Here is an 18,414-nt window from a genome sequence, read left to right on the forward strand (position 1 = left end):
CTCTTCAGCAGGATGAACTGCAAGCATCCAACCCCCTAAAAACTTCTGCCTGGTCCTCACTGCAAATTTTGGGGACAGCACTGAAGCAACAGAGTCAGAAAGACCTCTGAGCACAGTGGGGACCAGGGAGAAAAACACATGGTCTGCCATAACCTTCCCACGCAAATAGATACAACCTTTACCCTTCTCTGCTTTTGCTGGTATTAGTCCCTAACGCTTTTTTTAAGCGACTGCCTCTGCGAAAGCCTCTATGCAGATGCAAGCCCTGTTGCACATTCAAAACACAGTGCCCTGTTCGTTTCCACTTTGATTTCTGAATGTGTCAAAAATCATGAAAGGCGAGAAAAATGGCCTCGAGAAATTGCGCCACCTCAGAAGGACGAGAACATGGAGTAAATTTTCAGCTTCTCCTAGTCTGGGGTATGCTCGCAAAGACAAATGCATAAATCCAGTGTGCTCATACTGAAAAACTGTTTATGAAAAAGGCAATAACCAAAAGAAGGTCAAAACATAAAATCAGAGAACTTACAGGCTGGTTTAATCCATGTAATTTACTAGCTTCATTTTCTTTTCAAGCAATTCTGGGGTTTCCTTAAACCTTCACTGCTATAAACAGCAAGCAGGTGTGTAATTTTTTCTCCAGGAGGGTCAGAGGTAACTGAGGAGCCACAGACGAGCTGAATCTTGTGGTCCCCACTAACTCGTCATTCCCAGAAAATTATCGTTTAGGTGAATGGGAGCTACGTTTGAGTATATGCCTACGGGTTTTGACTGGAAGAGGATGGGGGGAGACGCAGGGAAAGGGGAGGAGAGGTGAGAAAAGGAGGGTTGTCGAGGGGAAGAAATCCTGAAGCCAAGCTCTGAGCAGCCTAATGCACAGCAGATGCCAGTTTAAAGCATGTAACAGCATATTTGACCTACTTACAGTGGATCTTCATTAGTTACCAAGGTGAAAATGGGTCTGGCTTAATTATCTTTCAGTTAGTTCTCTCTCTCTCTCTCACATACATCTATGTGTCCTCGTGTGTCTCTGTATATATGTATGCACATATATATAGAAATGATTATTTTTTTAAGACTGGAGGGAAATTCCAAATCTGCCTTCTTCAAATCTGATAGTTTCATGTGCAGACAAGTGCTTAATCCAAGGGCACAGTTATGAGCAGAAGTGGAGGAGTACAGTATGGCTTGGCCATTTGCAATATTGGCTTCCTCATAGCTTTGCATTAAAGTGACAGAAATCTTGAAATAGTCACTTAGCATAGAACAAACTATAGATATGATCTCTTATAAGCCACAGCATATAAGAGTATAAAAAGAGCCCAAAAAATGATTAAATATTTTTAAAACAAATCCTCCTGTGACCAATTCTCTCATTATTTCCTGTTGGCACTCCAAAACAATATTTTCGTTGGACAATTCCCAATAATTTTTAATTGTTTTGTTATTTTTTTCTCTGCAAACTTAGCTTAAATATGAATTAGCCAGAACCTAATTGAGTTGCAAATTGGTTTGGAAAGGAACATTTGAGCCCAGAATTATAGTTGCATTTGAAAACTGTATATACGTTTAGCATTGACACTGTTCCAGCAAAGCACTTAAAGCCAGACTGTTGAAGATATTTCAGGACCGAAGGGTGAAGATGAGTAGTTAATGGAAATTTCAGAAGAATGCTAGACCTTGAACTCTGCAGTGATGTAGTTTGGAAAGCATGGTCTAACAGACTGCGTTTCACTTAGTCTCAGATGCAAATGTGTCCCACTCTAGAGGTGGATCTACGTTGACTTTTAGCTTAAAACTCTTCTGAGCACAGCCTTGTTTAAATACCATTCTCTAGACTATTCTGGCTGAGAAACCATGCTTCAGCCTACATGCCAGATTTTAGCAGAGGATGATTAGAAAGTTATTCCAGCCTAGCTTCAAATGCCATATTTTAGCCTCAAATGCTCTAGATGGGTCTCATTTTGAAGGAACGTCCTCACCTCCTAAGCCATGGGTGATGCTAAATGCACACATGCCAAGCTGCACTTAAATGGAAGAAGGTTCAGGGTTGCTATGGCAAGAAGTTTTCAAAATCAGAACACAAAAGGGCGTTGGAAACCTAATGCTCATATAAGCCTTTAGAAATGCCAGTCCCAGAAACCCCCAAAGCACTGAAGTATCCCTTAATTTGAAGGGGAACTGGGTACTTGTTTTTATACTGATTTTAATGCTGTTCAAATCCTCATGATAGCATTAAGTACCACAGACAACTTTTTTATTCTAAGTATACAAATAAGTAAGCCTTAGAGCTCTTGAGGAAAGCACAGCCTATCTTTTTAAAAAGCATGTATGGCATTTCGACTCTGTAAAGCTGCAAGGGACATAGGTTTGAAATTAGCAAAATTATTACCTTATTTTCCCCAAAATGCAGCTTCTTAGTCATCACAATACTAGCTGGGAGAAACTTGCCTGCAATTCACTGGATTTAGAGGGAAGTTAGAGAATGTTTTTAATAAGATTTTCGCAGATCAAACTCCTGTTTTTTCTACTGATGCAAAAAAAGAAGTCAGTGGGATAAGTGTTTGGGACATCCTGAACCTGCACTTAAAGAAAAGCTGAATTCTTTTAATAGGAAATATACAGTATGAAACAGTTACTTTAAAGAAACCTAAGAACCCCTTGAATTTGTGGGCAAATAGATATTTACTGGATTACAGACAGATGCGGGATTTATTTTTCTCTTTATTCAGCATGAAATAGAGATCCAAGGGTTTTAAAATGCATCTTCCTAGAAAGGGTATAATTTGCAGCACATTTATAAATACAGTGCTTTTATCTCCAGATAAAATTGTCTCTAAAATGAGATTTGAAAGTAAGCTTCCATCCCAGACATATAACAGAAAAATGCTGCATTTAGTAGCTATTTGGAAGTCAATTGTAAGCAGATGGACAGACCAGCAGGAGCACAATATCCATCACTAGACACACTGGTGTTTTCAACATTAGCTTTCTGCAAAACCCATCCACTTCAAAAAAATACCCAGTATTTCTTCGGCTTTGCTAAACCTCATAAAGTGCATGTCTACTGCATTACATTTCATTTTTAGTGTCCGCATTTTCAGATTGAAGGACTGAACATTCAGCTCAATTCTTGCTGAACCTTTTAAAAGAATAAAAGCCTGGCAAACCCAAAACTATTGACAAGCAGAAAGCCAAAATAAAGTTGACTCACCCCTTCTTACAGCTGTATAATTCTCTTCCTGTAATTGTACTCTGGGTGTTTGGGGCTTTACAGGAGCGATGGCAGGTTAAGAACAGAGCCACGCACTCGGTTGCCTCTGCAGGAACATGCAGGCAAATATCCTCAGTGATGGTCCCAACATCATTTTCTCTGTCTTGCTGCACCTCAGCTAGATCCATGTAGGGCAGACTTTGGGACTCAGCGGTACCAGGTTGGTCAAAAACTTCAAAATCAAGGTACCTGCAACTTCCCCTAGTGCTACATAGGGTGGGGTCGTTTTTTTGATGTTTTGGGGTTTTTTTTAACTAAAGAAATAAGTTGCCTGAGCTATAGCTTTCAAAGATGTGTCCATCTTGTGATGGACATTTTCCACACCAAGTAGTGTCTCCATACGCTCTTCGTGGGAAGAACATACTCTGAGAGGGACGGTAACTGTATTTGTGACTGGCTCCTAGGTAAAGGCTTTGGAAATACCACTGGAAAACATGAGTACCCACTCTGATATAGTGCACGTCTCAAGCTTGGCAACAGATGAAATGGGCTGGGGGTGCCTGCAAACAGCCCCCAAAACAGCCTCCTTGATGACTGCAGGAACATGATTCAGGTCTCTGCATTTGGTCACTTAGGTTTAAGAAAACAGGAAGACCAGAAAGGCACTGGGGGACTTGATATGGGACAAGTGAATGATGCAACTTGATGCATTCATTGACATGGAATGTATGACAGGAGCATGTCCCCCTGCACTGGACTACATGGCTGGTTATTACCATGTGAGAGGCCAATGCCAAGAGGGCAGTAGGTTCCCAGTTAGACCGAGAAATCCAAAATCCAGTATACAACAGCTTCCCAACAACGGTCTTCAAGACAATGGTGCAGGCATCTGAATTCCAAAGCTGTTCAGCCCAAATACCCATCTGGTTACGCCCGTGCTAATCATCCAGTTACTCAAACAACACCCTGAGCCTGCTTCAGTGAGGAAATTTCTCATTCACATTCTCTTTCTCCCTCATTCATCATTACTGCTCCTTTGCATGGTAGACTCTGGGCAGCATAATCAGGGAAAGCAACCATTCTGCAGAGCCTCTTCACTAAATTCTCAGCATCTCTCCTGAAAAGGTATTTCCCCACCTAATTAGCTTTAAAACAGGTATTAACAGCTGCCACTGATGTGGTGCTGATCAACAGAAGGGCCCACAGCATTGCTACCAAGTGTAAATTTTACTTTACACTGGTATACATAAACACTTGTATATGTTAACATGTATAGGGATAAATATAAATAAGAAATATATGAAATATATAAAGTATATAAAATAGATATGTAAAAATATAGAAAAACATTAAAGTAATAAAATAATACACTTAATAAATCTGAATTAACAGGTACACAACTTTTTCCTTGTACAGATGCTAAAAAACCTAGATGGGGTCAGGGGGTGAAGTCCAACTTGGAATTCCATGTAGAGTGTTGAGGTTCCATTGAAATGGAAATTAAAGCTTTGAACTGACTCTAATATTGACTGTAGAGAAAACCGTTTGATAAACTAATTTTTCTATGTGCCTTATCAAAGAAATTTTGGCAGAATCAAAGGGAAGTGTCTTGACAGCACAGGGGAGCAGCAGGTACATGAGGCTAATGCTTTACTCTCTCCTCTCAGAGCCCTATCTTCAAATTCTTGCTGTGGTCCCAGATTAAGGGTGTTTTCTGTGAGATTAGGACATAGACTCTCCACACTCTCTCTGGTCAGAAAATCATACCTGGATGTGCTTAGAAATTCTCCTTGAGGAAAGCCTTGCACTGAAAAAGGATTGAAGCCAATTAATTTGTTAATTAAACTACAGATGAAGGATATTTGCCAGTGGTATTTAATACTACACATCAAAAGACAACAGTATTGTACTTTCACAGCCCTGAGGCAGATAAATTGCTGCTATTGCCATTCTACACACAGAAAGCAAGACACAGAGGACAAGCAAGAGGAAGAGACAAAGTCTGAATTAGCTCAGAGATTTTTTTGCTAGCACTTTTGTGCTCAGGCAACAACTTTCTTACTTAAGGCGAGCTGCAAATTAAATAACTTTTTACTATCGCTAGAGCTTAAACACAGATACTAGGGTCTTTTTTTATACGATTGAAATCTCTGTACCTCTGCATTAATATTTAACTGCTGTATTTTGCTAGGTTGGTAGGAAAGCTTGCAAACAGTCCTAGAAAAGAACCTGTTCTTTCCTATCCTGAATCTCACATACCCCAGACACCCAGGCGGCTGTGCAGTGCACTACCGTAGAGCTCAGCTAGCTGTAGCAGGGCTGCATTTTCTGCAAGGTCATTAGCCCAGCTCTGCTCTGCCCTGGGTAGCTATAACTGACTTTTTCAAGTTCATCTACATTACCAGCATACTGTGCCATACCCCTGTCAGAGGTTTGTCTGACGCTGCCCAGCTCAGGGTGCCCAGCGTCTGAAGAGACATAAGGTTATCAATACTGTCCTCTTTTACCTTCTTCTGCTAGCTCCAATAAGTGGTATTTTAAGCAATACCGTAATACATCCATTCCTTACTGGGCTTAGAACAGATGTCAGCCCTGCTGCCTTGTACTGGTGCACGAGAGATCTCTCGTGGGACTGGCTTGCAACAGCTCTGGGTCTGCATGTGAAGTCCAGGCTTCTCTTTTACTTACTCATATATTGTGTTTTAGCTTCTCCAATTCCAGTGATGCCTTAACTCCTTTTATTTTATATACTGTGAGTGGAGTGACTACAAAAGGTCAGAGAGTGAACACATCTCTCTTTGCCCTCCTTGCCCCCGTGCAGGGCACTAGCTCTAACCTGGAGTCACCCTTTCTGCAAAGGAAAGCAGCCCACTTCTCCCTTTCCAACCGGTCCTTGATCTTCCCCACACACTGGCCAGATGGAGCTGAGCACTGAAAGCATGTATTTGTTGAGCCTTACACAGAGAGCACCAGTTCCCTTCCTGTGCAAGCTGCTCTACACCCATCAGACAGTAACAAGGTGCCATCAAAACTCACTTTATAATCTGCACTCCAGCTCCCAACCTTGAAGCTTCTGCCTCTGCGTGCCATTACCAGCCCTCGACCCATCCAGCTAGTGGACCAGCAAGCTTCAAGCGAGAGAAATGCTTTCTAAACCTTCATTACAGTGATAATAAAACGCTGACATAGTCTAAAACTATTCTTGGCTACACGGCTCTGCTACTAGCGTCACTGACAGAATCATCATCACCATCAGTATTATTACCATCTTTATTAGACAAGATAATCTCAATTATCATTAGTGGTAATTTATTATGCTCATCATCAGCTCTGTCATCAGTGTCATTCGTTTAATCGTTGCTCATAAACGTTTAACAAAGAAAAACAACTGCTAATCTGCAACATTTAAATCAGCTTAGCTCTGGGAGCAAAAGTGGGAAAATACATGAAACTCTCAGACCTCCAACAGCACCGTAACTACTGACATTTTGGAATAAGTATTGTTCTCCAGAAAATGTCCATATCCTTCTTCTACAGGAGCCAGTGGAGGTGTAGCAGGTTTTCACCAAGGAAGGTGGGCATTGACGACCTATCTGCTCACCCCCGTGCAACAGGCTCTTGTGCAGAGAAGGACAACGCACAGTCCTCCCTGGCTACGGAGTGACACCGGCTCGGGATAGGAAACAACAGCGAAGGACAGGAGCATACCTGCACATTTGTCTCCACCCTGCAATTGCGGTTTGCTGGAATGATGTTTTCCCTTCAATTATTTCATTCCACGCCAGTGAACTGCAACAGTTGAGGCTCAGCATCATTCCCAGTCAGGCGCATTTTGTTGTTGTTTGAAAATGGGAAATGCTGGGATACTGCCCAAAGATAGACATCAGTGTGGTAGTGATATTTTATGGTCACTACAGAAACTCTTCCCTTTAGGACAAGTCCATTATAAACCCTTGGATGACCCTCAAACACCTGCAGATGTATTTGTTCAACAAGCCTCAGAGCCTGAATGCTGAAGTTACTAGACCTTTTTCACATATGCCACAGAAGAGGGAAAACAATCCAGGACCCATCATTTCAAAGCCAGATGCCTAAAACAGAAGCTCCTGGACTGTCAGCAGGGTCACTTCTGCAACACTTGCACAGCAAGGAGCCGTACCAACAAGCCCGCTAACGGCAGGACTGATCCCACAGGCAGCATGGGTCTCCTTGAGCCGCAGGCACGTGCGTGGAAAGCCAGATGTCCTGGTTTGCGTCCCTGGCACAGCACTGGGCCACCGAAGCCAAACTGTTCCCTGACCCAATTGCACAGATGTCAGAGGAGCAGCAGTAGCGCAGGGCTATGCTTTTTTATCTTCAGAAGAGCAGCTGCAGGAGGGGACTGACACACGTGAGACCATAACGATAAATGTGCATGCAATGAGGCATTTTGCACTTGTTTCCCTTTGGCAACCAGCAGTATAGTGGTTTTGGCAACCCAAACATGATTCCTCACCGCTGACATCTGCATGACGGTCATCCACTCGGGAGGGATGTGGAAGTGAGCGCCGGCCGAGTCTCCCAACAGCACGACCCCTTGTGAGTCCGCACCTAATTAATGCATTTTGTTAGTTGCATGAGCAGAAAGAGCAAACCAAAACAGAGCACGGAGAGCAATGCTTAAAGAGCAACAGCAATGGCAACTGATGGAGTCATGAGGTGACTGGCTACACCACTCTTCACATGGCTGAAATGTTCAGACCCTGCAATGGGATTTTCACTCCATCTGCAGCAAAAACTGGCTATCAGGCATGTGCCAACAACCCTAAAGAAAAAACCAGGGACTGGGCATGAAAAACAGGGAGAGGTCTTTCTAATCGGAAAAAATCCTGGTTGTATTCAAGGATGGATGTGTTATTTCAGCAGAGGCTCTGCTGTGCAGCCAACATTTATTTTTACTACCCTAGAATATGCATTAAAAAGTACTTAAACATTTAGGGAAATCGGATTACTCAGGAAATTGCTCAAAGCTCCTTATAACAGAACTGGGTGGTGGATGTGCTACTCATATGAGTATTTCTGCTAGAACAATCTGGCTGGTTTATAATTAATGTTACTTAGCATTTGTAGAGTGCCTTTCATCTAAAAATGTTGAAAAGTCTTGCCAGGCAATGGTTCATCCCTGGGATGCTGATTTAAATGTAAGGCAAGGTGAGCAGCAACTGCAGTCATGGCTGTTCAGAGAGGGTGTTGTTTGTGCACATGTGTATACACAGGCACCCACGTTGCTGTCGGGGAGATCAGCTGATGCCATTACTTCACCTCTTTAAGGCCTTATCTGGAAAAGTATCAGCATGATTGCCGGTATTTATGGCAACGGGTCAAACTGGACAAACACGGATGTTAAACTGCTCTCCCGAATCCCAAGGCCATCCCTCTGCGTTAGGCTTCAGGCACCACGGAAGATGCTAGAGGTAACATCTCCATTTGTTGCTGTCCCTGATCTATCTATTTCGACTTAATAACTGAGCTGGCTTTTACCGGGAAATTACCATCAGCCTGTGCTTTTCATGTTTCATCTTTGACCATCCTCAGGATAAAAAAAAAAAAAAAAAGATTTTGCTATTTTACCTTTCTCATGAAGTTGTAAAACCTGTTGTCTTTTCCCTACATTGGCAATGACCATGAAAATATTATAATATTTATTAAATGAATACAAAAGACACATTGTTTCTTGCACTGACTGTAAAGATTTACCTTTGCAGAACTTCTCCTCGTAGGGAATTCCGTCTTTTGGGTCCACACCCTGTTGGAGGAGAGAAGGGGCAGATGATAGTATCTATCTAGCGCCTGAAAAATTACCGTGCAAAACAGAGGCTGAGAATTCAATTCTTCTTGAATGTTTGCCTGCAGGAAGCACTGCATCATCATTATGATGCTTTCCATTACATTATTTTAATAAGTATATGTACACTTAATTATAATAGCTATAATTTAAATAATCATAAGCATCAATAAACAACATTCACTCATAACTGCTTCCCCTATGTTTCCTTATTTTTTAATAAATACAGTTTTATTACTTGGAATATCAAAGGCAGTAAATAAATACGAGTAATCCAAATCAGTTCATAAACCAGAATAAATAAAAAGGAAATATTTCCAGACTAATTCATAAGGAAGAAAAAAGTGAAGCAGCAATCAGGAAGGAACTATAATATGTAACTTCATTTACTTACTTACCCATATGCCATTGCAGTTTGAGTCACTTTTCACATCCCAGTTATCAGGACTAAAACAGTTACAAAAGGATATACAGTGTTAGAGAAAATAAAACAAAAGGGCCTTTTGAGGAAATCAGATCCTTTGTGCCATTTTTCACTAAGAATATACAATAATTGGAAATTCCTTTCTGCACAGAAAGGTGGAATTTTCCCCCTTTGAATCCAGGAGAGGCAATTTTTCCTAGCAAAATGTAATATTAATTTCAAGTTAATACTGGAAGTTGCTGAATGAAACTTACCTTTTTAGTCTGCATATTCATTTAGGCAAAGTGAATGGGGATGATTTTTGCAGAAGACAGACCCTTTTTCCTGCCCTTTTCCTTTCTTTTAAATGTTCATTGAAATCCGCCAAGCCCCTCACTCCAAATTCAGTGCCGTGTAATGAGGATTTCCTCTGGCCCATAACACAGTGTAATTAGCTCAGGTCCCTTTTACAAGGAGACTCCATCTATTGAGTCCAGCACTACACATGGACTCTGTAAGCCCATTTCTGCTAATGCAGGTGTGCTGCCCAGGCCAATGGCCCATAATTCTCCGAAGTCCACACCCTTAAACTCACTTATGTAGTCACAAGCTGGTTAATGCCTAGGCTTTAAAAATGGTCCTGGTTAACAACAACTTCTTAGCAAACCCATAGTAGAGGAGAGCTCTACTTTTGAAAGAATATTTTGAGCACAGGGTAAAATAGCAAGAGCAGGGGACCTTGTTCAAGGCCACACTGTTACAACTGGCTGTGCTCTCCATTTTGGGTGTGCATGGAAGTCCATGCTTGGGCAGCTGGGAGGTATTCACTCAAAAGATATTCATTTAGAAAGGCACATATTTAGTTCTACGTTTCCACCAACATAACATGAGGATTGGATGCTGGAGCTCAGCAGCCAGTCATGAGCACCACTGTTTTGCCCTCCTGCCCTGCTGCTCCCTAAAGTAGGCACAGCCTGTATTAGCTCAAGGGCCATCAGGCTTGTAAGCATCAGTGGCTTGGTTTCCCACCCCACCTTTGGCCTGTTTGACCAATTTTGGCTGCAGGCACTTCAGAGAAAAGAAAGAATCCTGTGAACCACCCCTCACGCTAATGCGCCCCATCCCTGGTCTCAATCATCCCCTCTCACGTCCATCGCAGTGAAAACAAGCAACGAGCAGTGACGTGCTCTCTTAGAGTATGGCCAGAACCAAATATGGAGCTTGTTCTTCAAGAAGCCACAATTATTAGGAAGCTTTTAAAATAATTAAAAGCTTTACCGTCTGCCAGGGTACACGGTGGTGTTTTTGTCATTGCAGTCTCTGCCTCGCCAGTGATAGCCTCTCAACGTCTGAAAGCCAGGAGAAGCACACAGAGAGGATGCTCATTGTTACTCTTGCACTTTTAATTTAAAATATCTAAAATGAGAATCTAACTCAAGGTGTAGGAATAAAACCCAGTAAATGGGTTGTATTCCAGTGTCCTTTTGCTAAGCTTTAATAAATGACACCTTGCACACTTTGGTGCAGAAATAAGACAAGCTGACAATTTAATTTGTTTTTTTATATGACTTTACTTCACCTCTTATTAATTCAGTAAACAGACCACTCAGCAGCAGAGCAATTTGCTTCTGCAGGGAGCACAGCTTTATGTGTGCATCTCCCCAGGTGGCATAAATAAATGATTGTTTTTTCATCCAGAAAAAAACACCTTTTATGACAAAAATCCTCTCCATTCACTTCACTCCTATACCTATTTTCAGATGAATGAATAAGGCTTTGCAGAAAGTAGGATGAATCCCATAGACATTCTCATTATCAAGGGATTACTGTACCAAAGCAAAGGCTTTGCTTACCGGGAAAGTACTAAATTTATCTCCATCGAAATCTTCAAAAGGCAGTTTATTTTTTATGACACTGTAAAAAACAAAACCAACAAATGCAGTGTTAACATATGGAAGGGAACCTATTCAGATAGAAAAAAAACACGGTAAAATGTACAGAATAGATATTAGCTGGCATGTCATTCGCAGCTCCATATTCAATTTTAGCTCCGTGCTTGTACTTCAGCAAAGTGATTCTGTCCAAAGGAGCAAATTCTGGTTTCTTTCACTTTCTGCTGACTGAGCTCTGGAGGTGAGGCTGAAGGACTTGTGTATGCCTGCACTGTTGAACCTCCAGTCTCTAAAACAAACTAGGACATCAAATCTGTGGTAAAAGTAACTATAATTTTCGGAAATAAATACTACACTCAGCCTGGCAGAAGTCTTTCTGCCTGGGAAAGAGCTGCAGAATGGGGCCTTACGCTGATGGACACTAATCTTCTTCTGTTAAAAAGAAATGGCAACTACCCTTTCTCATATTCATCCCTCAAGTCTTTACACCGTCTCTCTCCTGTTATGTTCAGTCTAGAAGATTTGCAGTTCTAGTCCCACGAACTTCTGGCCATGCTCAAACATATTAGAGAAAAGTAGAAGAACAAAGAAAAAAACAGAGAGAGAGCGCGCGAGAGAGAGAGTGCATGAGAGAAAGAGATCAGAAGAATTTAACACATTCAATCCAACATATGATAAGCAATTTGATTCCTGCTTCTACTGTCTGCACTCACAGGGCTCAGACTCAGATTATTTGTCCTGACTTACATTTCAAAGGCATTGACAAGATGTATCATGTTAACCAACCCATTCCCAATACACTCCTGATATTCACAGTTTCAATTATATGAGAAGAAATAGGTGAGCAAGTTAGTCTTGGCAGTTAAATCAGTCAAAATATACTGCTGATAATATTTATTTTTAGATTTGCTTGATTCTTCCTCTGACTCGTTGGAGTACATTGACAAATACGCCTTAGGAGTAATAGCCCAGCTGATGTCCACAGCCTTTCTCAGAAACTGACTCAAAGTTAGCGCTGCCATAAGGTGTTTTTCCTGTCTGCCATCCACCCAGCTTTCTTAAGTACCTTGCGATTCTCCTACACTTTGCAACCACCACTTAATTCATCTTCCTCACGGAGTTATATAGGTGCTGGTGGCCTTCCTGTGCTGAGCCACTGGCACCACAATTAGGTGAACAAATGAAATGGAGAAGTCTTTTGGGGTCAGGAAATCTCAGGAGAAAATTGTCTCCCTCTTGGAGGTGTCATTTCTTTGAGTGTGTCATATATTTGACCTCTGTGGCCCACTAAAATTATGCAAATATTTTAAGTATTGAAAAAACACAGGGATCCCTCCGAGGACTCTTACTTACCTGAACTCTGTGCAACATCCCTCTATGCTACCTGGACAGTGGTTTTATGAAAGAAACCAACAGAACTAAAGTATAGGAAGCTTTGTGTAGCTGAGAAAGACTTTCCTCCTTTGAAAGAAAAAAAATGTACCATATTCTGAGTCTGGTTAAGGACTGAAAACTTTATACATACTATTTAATCTTCTCACACAGGTTAGCCAGAAGAGGAAATGCACATATACTTGAGAACCCCGTGAAGCTTTTCTGGAGAGGAAGAAAATAAAAGAAGATGAATACATTAGTTCACAGAGGCGGCATGGCTTGGTATATTCAGTGTCAGTGAAGTCCAGAGCTAAATCATGTATTTTCTGTCTAGAAACATCTGAAAACTCCAATGACACCATTAAGGATACTACATCCCAGAGGATTTAGACCTGACACAGCAGTCAACTTAAGGATTTCCACTGAACATTTTATAAACCAACCACTCTTGCTTTCAAAGAGCTGTAAAATTAAAAAGGAAGGAAGAAGCTCCTGTGAAACTGTCTCCTCTTATGTACTAGAGTTATTTTTTTCACTCTTTGTAAAAATTACTGTTCTCATGTTTGATAAACACAATGGTATCTGACACTTAGTGCAAAACTACTGAAAGCAACACACTGTGCACCATGAGGCTGGTTTCTGCACACTTGGGAAGGGGTGGGTGAGCCGAAGGTCAGGAACAATCCCAAAGAGAGGAGAAATGGGAGGATCCAGCATGTGCATAGAACGCCCTTGATTTTTTAATGAGATTTTTACCTGGAAATCTCACTAGACTTTATCTTGGCCAGACCTGCAGGCTGTAAAAGACAGCTGCTGCAGGATAAACTCTTTCAACATCGGTAGACCAAAACCATGGGCCAATCCAGTTGAGATCCCAGGTAACCAGGAAGCTTCAGAAGCTGAAAGAGACCTTGCTAATGAATGCTCAAGTTATGGAAGCATTGCACTGCATTGGCAATCAACCTCCAAACATGCTGCTAATGTGGCTTCACTGTAAGCTCAGGTGGTCTTTAAACATCGAGGGTGTTCAGGTGGTCTATAAATACGGAGGGCTAGTTGGTGCACAGTCTAATTAACTGTATTCACTAAGGCTGCATTCAGCATGTAAATATGGAGCAGATCAGCAGATGGACATAGTCATAACTTTATGCAAAGAAGGGTAATTATTTATATTGCCATAGCACTTAAGAGCTCTATCCTTGGACCAGCTCCCTTGTGTTACACACTTTATATAGACAGAAAAAAAAAAAAAAAAAAGATGGTCCTTGCCCTAATGAGATTACAACCCAAATCTAAGATAAAACAGAAGATAAAGGTTGGATACAGCTCAGGAGAGGACAATGAAAGGCTATTAATCACTAGGAGGGGCAGTAACCCCAGCATATAAAGCTCTGAGTGACAAAGGAGAACTTCGAGGTGGCACTGCAGCAGTGTGTAGGGCATTGCCCTGCAGCTCCAGGGAAGGCAGGAAGGTGTTTGCTTGGACAGGTAACAGGGGGTGATGGAGATGAGGGTCTCTCACTGCCCAGAGCAGGAGGTCAGCCACAGCAATATGTCATGGACAGGATCTCAGTGTGGAGAGTAGGGCTGGGAGAGAATCCCTGGCACAAAGATGGCAGCTAACCTTCATACTGGTGGCTGAAGGGACCAAGCGGCAAGGCGAAGATGACAAGAGTGGTGCGTTGTGGGGGAGCTCTGCAGTGCCGGAGGTGGAGCCATGACAGTGCACTTTCTAAAGAATGCAATAGAGAAATCAAAGGAGAAGAAAAGGAGGAAAGTTGGGGCATGAGAGACAAGAAACTTGCAAACCCCCCCACCAATTAACTCTCTTCAGCTCTGTCCAACACATTCAAATGACAAGGCTGGAGTTGCACTGGCTTGGAGGCGACCAAGAGGTGGAGGCAGTGTCGGTGGAGTCAAAGGAGAAACCAGAACACAACCACAAAAGAAGAGGTTAGAAATGGCCAAAAGCAGCAGGGAGTGGGGCCTTTCCATGAGCTGAAAGACCAGCCTGGTCCCACTGCTGTGGCTCCAGCTGCCCCACGCTCTTCCCCATCCATCCGTATCCCTGCATTTAATCTCCCTGCCTGCCTGGCTGCCCTGGGGCTATGTCCTGCAGCATGGCAGGGATGCAGACCTCCTCTTTGCTCTCTGTGTGTGCATAAGCATGTACGGCCAGGTAGGCAGAGAGCGCAAAAGTCACACAAGCAGGATGCCAGCTTTTCTCAAAGAGCTTTGCAAACCTATGTATGCCTTCCTGGAAAGAGGAAAGAAACCATTTCCCCCACCTACTCCATGTAGGACTAATCTCAGTGCTGCCTACAAAAGCACTAGAGGCTCCTAAAGCTTTCCATCAGGCTAAGATTTACAGTGTCTTCATTTGAGCTGTTGGCTTTTCACTTCAGCCTAAGTCACAGCATGCAAAACCTTTGAAGTTAAGGCATCTGGAGCTGAAACTGTGCCAGCAAGACAAACTACAGGGCTTGCAAGAAATAAATAAATAAAACAAACCTCCTTTCATTCTGCTCACAGGCTGCATTTAAAGTCTACCGTTTGCTGTAAGTAGAATAAAATCTTTCCTGCCTTTTTCTCAGCTAGTCATTTGAAAATTGTTGCCGACTGGAGCTCCGTTAGTTTCAAAGGAAGACTATCCTGCAGCCCCAACAGACTGCCTAACTTTGGTGGGAATAATTGGTGTGATGGTGCCCTGGAAGTGGCGTGGGCGATGTCGAGTTCGGCTTTGAGGACCAACTGCAACAGCGTCCCAGAGCACGTGGGACAGTGAGGTCGGACGTAATGCTTCAGCTCTGCTTGGCGATGTGCAAGAGAGCAGCTCATCTGCTCTTTGGGGGTGTCTTGGGCTAGCAAAGGCAGCAAGGAGCACAGGGTTAAAAAAAAGGATAATCTTTGCACGTGTAAGTGAGAGAGCACACAAGCACAAGTGAGCAGGCACTACAGGGTCCTTCCCAGCAGAGCCAGGCTACGATTGCAGTATGTGTTTTTGGGAGGAGGTGGGTTACTTGCCCCTGCGTAACATGAGCAGGTGACCAAGAGACCCGTTCATGCCCCCCTCTGCCTTGCAATTCCCTTTTGGCTCCCTCCATGGCTTCCCACTTCTCCCGCTGCCAGGCTGTGACTGGCAGGGACCACGTAGTCATGACAGGATTGTACGCATGGTGCTTGCTCTCATTAAATGCTACAGCCATGACTCTATTCGTCATTCTTACGCTGCTGTTGCTCAGAGATGTCTCGTAGTATCTTTTCCACCCGTAAGAAAAGTTAGCGCTAGAGGTGCTCATAGTGATTGATAACACCAATATTTTATTCATTGCCTGTTAACATTCCCTAATGACATTTCTGTAATTATTTTAATTGGTTTTACAAAAAAGAATAATAATGAGCCCCTACTGCTTGTTGGTGTTTGGTTTAAGCCAGTTGCTCACAGATGGCTCACTACTTCTAATGAATGGAGACATTTATTAGATTTTTTTGGGTTGTAGCCACTTTTGCTACATCTCTACATCTGGAAAATATCTTTTCTTTTTCCCAAACCCACAATGATCCTAAGAAATGCCCTGTAAATATGAACCCCTGGGAGTCACACAGACCTCCTATTCTCGTTACCAACAGCCATAATCACACCTCTTTTTTATGCTCCATCACACACAGCTGCCAAGCAAAGATGGGGACAGCGAACTTGCAGGAACCTCTTCAGAAGGCTTTCCCCAAACGTGCAATGGGGCAAAAGCAACCAAAATAGCAGATATGGGAAGAATGAGCAGATATAATTTGACATTTCTGTCCAGCATGAGCCAGAGCATAAAGAGGCCAAGTGAATGTTTCTCTGTCTCCACCGGTGTGGATGCAGAGATGTCCTACCACAAACAGGGTGTTTCTGGATCCAGACGCACACATTCAGCCAGGCAACCCCCTCCCCAAGCAGCGAGAGCTCCTCAGCTGCTTTGGCCCTTGCTCACTGGCACATGTATCTGCCTGGGCAGGTGAACAGACCATGATTTGGCAGTGTTCAGGTTGTGCAGGTGATTTTCTTACTATTTCATCATGTGCTGCCACTCTGGGATATGGGGGCTTATGCAAGTGTGATGCATGCTGTGCTCTCTCCTGGAGATCTTCCTTTGTGTTTCTTACTACATTGTTTTTTTTGGATTTGAAATAAAATCAACTGCAATCTGGGTGAAGGGGAAGTTGCGAGGTACAGTAATGCCTCTAGAAATGTTGTTATTTTTAATTTTCTAGCTTTAAAATAAGTTTCAGCAAGGATCATTACAGGGAACATGCTAGGAGTAACCGCAGGAGAGCCCAAACCAACCACATGATACTTGTTTTAATTTGAGCTGACCTTATATTGTGTAGCTGTGTAGATTTAGAAATACATTGACTGGAGAAACCCAGCTATGACCTTGCTGCTTCTAGCCAGGGCACAGTCTGCTTGTCCCTCCCGCTGGTAAATGGGCAACGAGGAGCAGAAAGGGGCCAAGGGCATTGTGATGGAGATTGAGAGGTATCAGGGTATTGAGCAGGTTTGAGGATACAGGAGAGCAGAGGCAAGCTGGAAGGAGACCCCATTGCACCCAAAGATTGATTTCAACCATGCAGCCCTACCCAGGAGAGCCCAAAAGGATGTGGCATGCATAGCCCACGAAGGCCAGGCGGGGCCGGCCATGCGAGGGCCGCAGCCCGATATGCCAAGGGCAGAAGCACGTGTGAGGGAGCAAAGGAGCCCTGTGCCCTGAGGGCCAGCACCTGCACGCAGATCCTTCTTCATCCCCACACCTGCGCCCGGGCTCTGGCTAACAGCGGGGACGTCCTTGACTCAGAGCATCTCTCTGCAGGTGTTAACGTGGGAACTTGCACCCGGGGAAAGGGGATTAGAAACTTCATGTAATTTGAGTGGAAATCTCAGGCCATCAGTGGCACAACACTGAATAGGAAGGAAAATGAATAAGATCCTGCTGATTGCTGTTCTGCAGGAGCTGAGACCTGTCTCTCCAGCGCGTTGTTTATTTCCCTGGCTTGGCAATTTGGCAATTGCCCAAAGGTTAATTAGGCACCTCAATTTTCACTTTTGTGAGTAGCATCACAGTGAGGATTCAGGAAGAAGCAATATCAATAATTTCTTCACAAACAGCAAAAACATTTGCTCTGCATTAAGTGCCTGAAGACAACTGGAAGCAAACTCTATGGCTGAGCTGACTCATGTAACGGAACCCAAAAGAATAAAAGCTACCCTTCCCTTCTCTGCTACCCTTTAGAGATCCTCTACAAATCTGAAAACTGATGGAGGCGGAAAGATTTCAAATCCCACTTTTCAAATTTAAGAGGCAAAGGCAACTTCTCACAAATAAAGGAAAAATATGCAGACTTTGCATTCAGGCCCTTGCTTGAGTTTCAGACAACCCCAAAGTGCAGCCACTGTGCTCTAAGGCAGTGTCTCGGTTCACAAGGCTCCCTCTTACATATGGCTACAAGGGCAAGGCAGGGGTGACAAGGGACAAGGAAGAAGCATGAAACAAGGACGAGCAATAATAAACACTGCAAAAATGTTGAAGGAAGGAAGGAAGCTTCTCTGGATGGAAAAACACAGGGCAAGGCTGAGTGAGAAATTCCTGCTTTTGTAAAAAAATCTAAACAAAATCATTATCTGCTTGCATCTTGTTTTAAGGCTGGCTACCCCACCAAAGGCGAG

General features: G+C 43.0%; 1 protein-coding gene across 1 annotated transcript in view; it reads right to left on the reverse strand.

Moving 5' to 3' along the window:
- The window catches only part of AOAH (acyloxyacyl hydrolase), a 79,869-nt gene that overhangs the window by 30,995 nt on the left and 30,460 nt on the right, over positions 1–18,414 (reverse strand). Inside the window, exons 7-12 of the mRNA XM_009464427.2 lie at positions 12,859–12,929; positions 11,295–11,355; positions 10,720–10,790; positions 9,437–9,485; positions 8,951–8,999; positions 7,710–7,804 (exon numbers count right to left, since the gene is read on the reverse strand). Of these exons, the coding sequence (XP_009462702.1) occupies positions 7,710–7,804; positions 8,951–8,999; positions 9,437–9,485; positions 10,720–10,790; positions 11,295–11,355; positions 12,859–12,929 (396 nt within the window). The remainder of the gene's footprint in view (positions 1–7,709; positions 7,805–8,950; positions 9,000–9,436; positions 9,486–10,719; positions 10,791–11,294; positions 11,356–12,858; positions 12,930–18,414) is intronic.

Source organism: Nipponia nippon, unplaced genomic scaffold (genome assembly GCF_047370975.1).
Source record: "Nipponia nippon isolate SJK-2023a ecotype South Korea unplaced genomic scaffold, ASM4737097v1 scaffold_1, whole genome shotgun sequence".
NCBI lineage: Eukaryota > Metazoa > Chordata > Aves > Pelecaniformes > Threskiornithidae > Nipponia > Nipponia nippon.